This window comes from Cylas formicarius, unplaced genomic scaffold, assembly GCF_029955315.1.
Source record: "Cylas formicarius isolate icCylForm1 unplaced genomic scaffold, icCylForm1.1 PGA_scaffold_9__14_contigs__length_23061073, whole genome shotgun sequence".
NCBI classification, from domain to species: domain Eukaryota; kingdom Metazoa; phylum Arthropoda; class Insecta; order Coleoptera; family Brentidae; genus Cylas; species Cylas formicarius.
The window spans coordinates 2,183,394-2,190,898 of NW_026844365.1; the positions used below are offsets into that span (position 1 = coordinate 2,183,394).

The window sequence follows — 7,505 nt, forward strand, 5'->3', positions numbered from 1 at the left end:
CTACAGTTTCGAAATCATTTTATTCGACGAGCCGGTGCGGAGCGTCGCGACGGGCGACGTGAAATACCGGAACGAACGGGATTTCGCGCCGCCTCCGGCAACATCGCGCGGAGGCCTCTTTGCGCAACCATGTCGATGACTAAATCGGGCGAGCGTATACTCGTACCAACTATATAGGGCCCGTCCGGTCCCAAACGTGCCGAGGGTGAGCGGCCGGAGGGCGCCATCTCACGACATCGGTCCGACGTGACGACGTTACGCGCGACCGGGACTCCCAGCCCGCGTTTGAGAACCAAATAGGCAGACGAAATGGCCGCTATACCGTCGGCACGAGTACACGGCAACAGGTTCGGTGCGGCGTTGCCGGGCGACTGATAGGTCAAGGTGACCCTCAGTGGTTACGAGCTCGATCCGGACACCTCGCGACATCTGGCGGCGGCGGCTTCGACCGCGCCGATGACGGCGGCCCGGAAACCTGCAAAATCGGCACGTCGTGCTCGACGGAAAGTTACAAGCGTTCGACAACGTTACCGTTCCGTTCGAGGAAATGCAATGCCGCGGCGGTCGAGCCCGCAGGCGACGTGACGTCGTCTTTGAGGACGCCGGGGTGAGTCCGGGTGTCCCTGACCATCTGCCCGGCCCCGACGACGGTTTGGGCGGCCAGCCTGTACGCCAGGTCGCGCGGCAGTCCCATTTTCACGCCGCCGTCCGCCAGCGACTCGATCATGACGTAGACGTAGGCAGGGCCGGACCCGCTCAAAGCGGTCACGGCGTCCAGGGCCGACTCCGGCACTTGCTCGCAAGTGCCGACGGAGCGGAGCAGCTTGCCCGCGACGGCCAGGTCACGGTCGGTAGCGGCGGCGCCACTCACGAACACCGACGCTCCGCTTCTGACGAGTGCCGGCGTATTGGGCATCGCCCTGATCACCCTCGCGCTCCTGGGCAATATTTGCTCGAGCTGCTTTATGGTCACGCCCATCGCGATCGACAGGAATAGCTTGTCGGCGGCGTGGGTCCCGACCTCGCCCAACGCGACAGGCACCACCTGGGGCTTCACGGCCACGATCACCACGTCCGACTTGGACACGACGGGCACGTTTTCGAACACCGCCTCCGCCCCTAGCTCCTACGAGGTGCGCGCGCGTCACTCTGGGCGGTCAAGCGCGAGCCAGTACTTACCCGCATAGCCTTGGCGGACGCCAAGTCAGAGGGGTGGCAGCTGGAGACGATGGCCTCGCCTTTCGTCAACCCTTCGGCACACACATTCGATCACAAACACAAACGGTTATCGGTATACGAACCTGCCGCTATGAACCCTTTGGCGAGGGCCTGCGCCATCTTGCCGCCCCCGATGAACCCGATCCTGAGCAGTTTCGACGACATTTGAGCCCGATCAGGCATCGTATTATCGCGTTATCGGACCTCTTCAAAAATCATGTTTACGTTGCTAGCTTATCGGTCCGCGATTGGTACATAATAACAGAAAAGAAATAAACAAAACTACGAGCTCGAGTCTTATCCAGGCGCAGTCCAAAGTCCCGCGGAATCGTTCGAAATGAAAAGCATCTTTGCGATTTTCTTCGAAATTTTATTGCAACGAAAACGCGCCATCTAACGGCGGCGGTGGGTAAGCAGTTACCCGAAACGGGTGCGAGCGCGCCGCCACAGGTGGCGCCACGTTTCGCAGTAACGTTTTCCGTTGACAAGATAGCGCGCGCGCAGTCGCCAGAAAGATTTATTTACATATCAACGTTACAAAATTATAGAAGAGTGTGGCGCCCGCGTTAAAACACGCGGTCCTGGTAGCCACTGTCTTGGACGGCCGACGTCGTCGGCCTGGGCATCGAGTGGTGCCTTATCTGGGTTCCCCTCCGGGCGGGAGCGAGAAACTCGAACATGCTCTGAGTGTGGTTCGCGAGCATTTTCCCGAGCTCGCAGGGCATCGGATCGGTCCAGAAAAAGTCGTGGTTCAAGGCGGTGTCCGAGTCGGCCCTCTTGGCCGGGTCCAATACGAGTAGTTTGTCCAGCAAGTCCAACGCGTACGGGTCCTTCATGTAGGGCTTGAGCCGCTCCTTGACCTTGCGTTTTTGCTCCTGCGGCAGCTCCATCTTTTTAAACAGTTCGAGGCCGTCGACCCCGGGCCAATTTTGGGGGTTTATCGAGCCGCACAGCTGCGAGATCAGCGTCAGCTGTTGCTGCTCGCTGTTGCCCTGCATGATGGGAGAGCGGGTCCACATCTCGGCCATTATGCAACCGGCGCCCCACAAGTCGACGGGCGGGCCGTAATTCCTCTCACCGAGGAGCAGTTCCGGCGGCCGGTACCACAGAGTCACCACTCGATTGGTGAACCTGTTCGGTTGGCCATTTTTATTGGTGCTGAAGGCGCGAGCCAGTCCAAAGTCGGCCAGCTTCAGCACCCCATTCTTCGTGATCAACACATTGGCAGCTTTCATGTCCCTGTGCAGGATCTTGTTCTGGTGAATGTAATACAGGCCGTTCAGCAGCTGCTGAAGCACCTTTTTGATCTCGCCCAAACTAAACTTTACGTTCACGTTCGATAAGAGTCCGGCCAGGTCGTGTTCGCAAAAATCAAACACCAGGTAAAAAGTCGATCGGTAGCGGTTGTTCGAGCACGCCTTGGTCCGACATATTTCGATCAGGTTCACCACGTTCTCGTGCTTGAGCAGCTGCAGGATACGGATCTCCCTGAGCGCGGTAATCGGAAAACCCTCCTTCTCGTTGTCCATCAGCACCTTCTTCATAGCGACGAACTTTTTCGGGTTGCTGTTGTCCCGCGCCTTGAACACCTCGCCGAAAGTGCCCTGCCCGATTTTGGCCACCTTCTGGTACTTGGACGCCTCGTCGCAACAGGGAAAGTTGAAGGTCTCAATGTATTTTTCTTTCTCGCGCATGTTCATCGCCCCCTGCTGCGGGTGCCCCGAATGGTGGTTGTTTTGCATCGCGAGGTCTTGCTCGAACGCGTTTCAAACACTGTCCGCATTCAAGTTTTCATGACTCGTACGCCAATTTATTGGCACGTAAACATAACCTCCAAGAACGTCGACGTCACACGTAAAGCAGAGCGAAATAATAGCAAAAGCGCTGGGAAGCGTTTTGAGGCTAATTGGCGCAAATTTATGAAAAAATAAGAAGACCGGAAAATGTAAACGAAAACTGCCAAAGTGTGGAGTTTTGAAGCAATATGTGCATATGAAATTGACTTATGTACCAATGTATAATCAATATAATTCAGCTTTTTTTGTAACTCTTTAAAACCCGGATTTGATTACGTTCACGATTTCACTTCGGGAGCCTAGTTCATGGGGAAACTATCAGACGGTGGGCCGCGGAGATCACAAACTATCGAAATGAACCCATAATACATTTCCTACAATTAATGTGTTGTTATCACAGAATAGTTAAATAAGCCAGGAACACAAAACGAACGATTTAAGGCGTCTTGTTGCCATGGAAACGTCAACAATAATTTTGTGGTTGTCAGTGGCATTTCGAGAATGTTTTATTTATATAATTTTCTAGCTTCTAGCTTTTCACCAAATTCAAAATGCAAGAAGCCCGTTTTGAGACTAATTAAACTAATTTTACGGAGAAACGGAGAAAACTGTTTTCGTTATAAGTTTTGACCTATTAATATATAAAATTGTTTTCTTTTTTTATATTGCGATAGAGTACCTTAAGTTTGATTCATGGAAGATATTGTTATTATTTTTGGCATTTCAATAGTGAAAAGTATTGTCATAACATTTGTTTACTATGGGTTGTTATGCTCTTTTGACCCAAGACCAATCAAAACCTTAAATGAACGCTCCTTTCGCAAAGCAGTGGTCTAACTTTTTTAGAGCTATGACTAATGCAAAAATTGTAACAAAAACAGAGCAAAGTGCTTAACTGAATGATACTTTTGTCGTATAAAAACTCTGTTATTGTTTAATTTTGTTTCTTTCAAGCAAACGAACTTAAAATTTAAAAAAATCCGATAACAACAAAATTTTACTTTGTTAAATTGTTACTTTTGGGACACTTGCATTAAAAAAAGTCTGTCACCTATTCATGTTTTAATGTTAACAGAGCCTTTTGTCATAGCCAATTACTATTATAGTTATACACTATGAGATCACTTCTAAATTCGTGCGATGTACACCGTGTGCCAAATAAGACGATCCACTATACGATCTGAAAATCCGTAGGAAATACGAAAAAAAGTTTCTTGGACTTCCCTGAAGATTTAAAAAACTTTTGTGTTCATCAGGGGTGTCGGAAAAGTGCCCCCCGACAACAACGTTATTATTTTAAATGGAACACCCTGTATATTTCAACATTTTTGGAATGCTTGGTTTAAATAAAGATCACTTTCTTAAAAAATTCCTATTCGAATTTTGCCTGGTTCAGTCAGAAATTGAGGTTATGTGTTTTTGTTTTCATATTTTGATTGCCCCATATAAAATTGTGTTGTGGCACTACTGATCCAGGTATTGCAACGAAAACAACCACAGACTAAGGAGTTTGCGCTACTCAATCAGTTTGACAGATTCACTTCAGTGTTGCAGTAAGAAAATATTTAAAACACACTTTTTTTTGGAGTTTTTCGCACCCCAGTTAACACTGTAGAAGAACTGAAAGATCGGACACTTTCAACAACCAATCTCGTTTCTATGTTCTACTCTTTTTCAAAAAGGTTGTTATTAATTTATTAACAGACAGTTTTGTTAAAAATGATTAATAGTAGGTAGTGTGTTTTTTTTTAATAAGAATGGTTTATTACTTATCTTTTTGTTAGGATTTTATATTATTTTTATTATTATTTACAATGTAAAGGGTGGACCAAATTATGGGGTATATTGAAAATTGAACAATTTTGGTTTATACAAAAGCCCATATCGGGGTGGATTTTTAAAAAGAAGTGACATGTCATGACAGGTTTAATTAGTTATCATGTTATCATGAAAAATGCACTTTTAAATTTCTTTGTGACTTTGATTTTTGCACAGCTCGGTGGCAGTTTTTGTTATAATTTTGGTTTTCAGAAAAATTTCTTAATAATGATTCTCGAACAAATAACATGATTTTTATTTGGAATTGGATAAATACAAAAATTGTAGCTCTTGATTCGCTCTACAATATTATCTAAATCAATTACCCATATTTTTTACAAATTTTTATAATTTAAAGTACAATGTTCATGGTCTTTTAGATCTTTGCGCCAATAACTGAAAAACCCTGTATATAATCGAAAATATGCTTGAAATAAAAGTTATGGTGTCGGATCTTCCGCGTCTGCCGGTTAAAGAATTTTGCAGATAGGATTAACAGTTTTTGAGAAAATGTATTTTTTCTGTAACCCAAAATAATCTTGATGGTGTTTGATTGGGCTCAATTCCTTCTACTTCTATGCTGAGTTTCGAGTCGACAGCTGCAAATTTGCAAAATTGAGGGCTTATCGGTACATATTAACAGAAAAGAAACAAACAAAATGACAATCTCGAGTCTTATCCGGGCGCGTCCCCCGGAATCCTTCGAAATGAAAAGCACCTTGCCATTTTCTTCGAAATTTTATTGCGACCAAAGCGCACTATCTACCGGCGGCGGCGGGTAAGCAGTTTCCCGAAACGGGTGCGAGCGCGCCGCTACAGAGGCCGTCACGCTTCACAGTAACGTTTTCCGTCGATGAGATGGCGCGCGCGCAGTGGCCAGAAAGTTTTATTTACATATCAACGTTACAAAATTATAAAAGAGTGTGGCGCCCGCGTTAAAACACGCGGTCCTGGTAGCCGCTGTCTTGGACGGCCGACGTCGTCGGCCTGGGCATCGAGTGGTGCCTTATCTGGGTGCCCCTCCGGGCGGGCGCGAGGTACTCGAACATGCTCTGAGTGTGGTTCGCGAGCATTTTCCCGAGCTCGCAGGGCATCGGATCGGTCCAGAAAAAGTCGTGGTTCAAGGCGGTGTCCGAGTCGGCCCTCTTGGCCGGGTCCAATACTAGTAGCTTGTCCAGCAAATCCAAAGCGTATGGGTCCTTCATGTAGGGCTTGAGCCGCTCCTTGACCTTGCGTTTTTGCTCCTGCGGCAGCTCCATCTTTTTATACAGTTCGAGGCCGTCGACCCCGGGCCAATTTTGGGGGTTTATCGAGCCGCACAGCTGCGAGATCAACGTCAGCTGTTGCTGCTCGCTGTTGCCCTGCATGATGGGAGAGCGGGTCCACATCTCGGCCATTATGCAACCGGCGCCCCACAAGTCGACGGGCGGGCCGTAATTCCTCTCACCGAGGAGCAGTTCCGGCGGCCGGTACCACAGAGTCACCACTCGATTGGTGAACCTGTTGGGTTGGCCATTTTTATTGGTGCTAAAGGCGCGGGCGAGCCCAAAGTCTGTCAGCTTCAGCACACCATTCTTCGTGATCAACACATTGGCAGCTTTCATGTCCCTGTGCAGGATCTTGTTCTGGTGAATGTAGTACAGGCCGTTCAGCAGCTGCTGAAGCACCTTTTTGATCTCGCCCAAACTAAACTTCACGTTCACGTTCGATAAGAGTCCGGCCAGGTCGTGTTCGCAAAAATCAAACACCAGGTAAAAAGTCGATCGGTAGCGGTTGTTCGAGCACGCCTTGGTCCGACATATTTCGATCAGGTTCACCACGTTCTCGTGCTTGAGCAGCTGCAGGATACGGATCTCCCTGAGCGCGGTAATCGGAAAACCCTCCTTCTCGTTGTCCATTAGCACCTTCTTCATAGCGACGAACTTTTTCGGGTTGCTGTTGTCCCGCGCCTTGAACACCTCGCCGAAAGTGCCCTGCCCGATTTTGGCCACCTTCTGGTACTTGGACGCCTCGTCGCAACAGGGAAAGTTGAACGTCTCAATGTACTTTTCTTTCTCGCGCGTGTTCATCGCCACCTGCTGCGGGTGCCCCGAATGGTGGTTGTTTTGCATCGCGAGGTCTTGCGCGAACGCGTTTCAAACACTGTCCGCATTCAAGTTTTCATGACTGGTACGCCAATTTATTGGCACGTAAACATAACCTCCAAAAACGTCGACGTCGCACGTAACTTAGAGCGAAATAGTAGCAAAAGCGATGGGAAGCGTTTTGAGGACCAGTTGCGCAATATTATGAAAAAAGGAGAAGACCTGAAAATGTAAACGAAGACTGCGAAAGTGTGGACTTATGTAGCATTGCATTATCAATATATTCACGATTTCACTTCGAGAGCCAAGTTCACGGGCTAACTATCGCACGGTGGACCGGGGAGATCACAAACTATCGAAATGAACCCATCACACATTTCGTACAATAAACGTGTCCTTATCACAGAGTAATTAAGTAGGCCATTAACACAAAACGAGCGATTTAAGGCGTCATGTTACCATGGAAACGTCAACAATAAAATTGTAGCTTGTTGTCAGTGGCATTTTGAGAATGTTTTATATATATAATTTTTCAGCTTCTAGCTTTTCACAAAATTCAAAATGCAGGAAGCCAGTTGTGAGACTAATT

At 47.8% G+C, this 7,505-nt stretch overlaps 3 protein-coding genes across 3 annotated transcripts; all 3 read right to left on the minus strand.

The window, feature by feature from the left end:
• Positions 1–8: 8 nt before the first annotated feature.
• LOC132707831 (pyrroline-5-carboxylate reductase 1, mitochondrial) lies at positions 9–1,528 on the minus strand. Its single transcript, XM_060679794.1, has 4 exons — positions 1,302–1,528; positions 1,180–1,250; positions 532–1,126; positions 9–475 (listed from the first exon to the last, which is right to left on the minus strand). The coding sequence occupies exons 1-4, from the start codon at positions 1,399–1,401 to the stop codon at positions 399–401; spliced, it is 843 nt and encodes a 280-aa protein (XP_060535777.1). The 5' UTR covers positions 1,402–1,528; the 3' UTR covers positions 9–398.
• A 56-nt stretch (positions 1,529–1,584) lies between these two features.
• LOC132707830 (cyclin-dependent kinase 9-like) lies at positions 1,585–3,445 on the minus strand. Its single transcript, XM_060679793.1, has one exon. It carries the CDS (start codon positions 2,958–2,960, stop codon positions 1,785–1,787), a length of 1,176 nt encoding a protein of 391 aa, XP_060535776.1. The 5' UTR covers positions 2,961–3,445; the 3' UTR covers positions 1,585–1,784.
• A 1,447-nt stretch (positions 3,446–4,892) lies between these two features.
• Positions 4,893–7,379, minus strand: LOC132707205 (cyclin-dependent kinase 9-like). The gene has a single exon (XM_060678950.1). The coding sequence runs from the start codon at positions 6,941–6,943 to the stop codon at positions 5,768–5,770; it is 1,176 nt and encodes a 391-aa protein (XP_060534933.1). The 5' UTR covers positions 6,944–7,379; the 3' UTR covers positions 4,893–5,767.
• Positions 7,380–7,505: the final 126 nt, after the last annotated feature.

What these genes read in the sequence shown, in the direction of transcription:
- LOC132707830 (XM_060679793.1), bottom strand. Translation starts at nt 2,960, where the DNA reads ATGCAAAACAACCACCATTCGGGGCACCCGCAGCAGGGGGCGATGAAC.
- LOC132707205 (XM_060678950.1), bottom strand. Translation starts at nt 6,943, where the DNA reads ATGCAAAACAACCACCATTCGGGGCACCCGCAGCAGGTGGCGATGAAC.
- LOC132707831 (XM_060679794.1), bottom strand. Translation starts at nt 1,401, where the DNA reads ATGCCTGATCGGGCTCAAATGTCGTCGAAACTGCTCAGGATCGGGTTC. An exon ending in CGTCCGCCAAGGCTATGCGG is followed by an intron (nt 1,127 to 1,179) that starts GTAAGTACTGGC and finishes CGCACCTCGTAG; the next exon opens with GAGCTAGGGGCGGAGGCGGT. An exon ending in GCATTTCCTCGAACGGAACG is followed by an intron (nt 476 to 531) that starts GTAACGTTGTCG and finishes CCGATTTTGCAG; the next exon opens with GTTTCCGGGCCGCCGTCATC.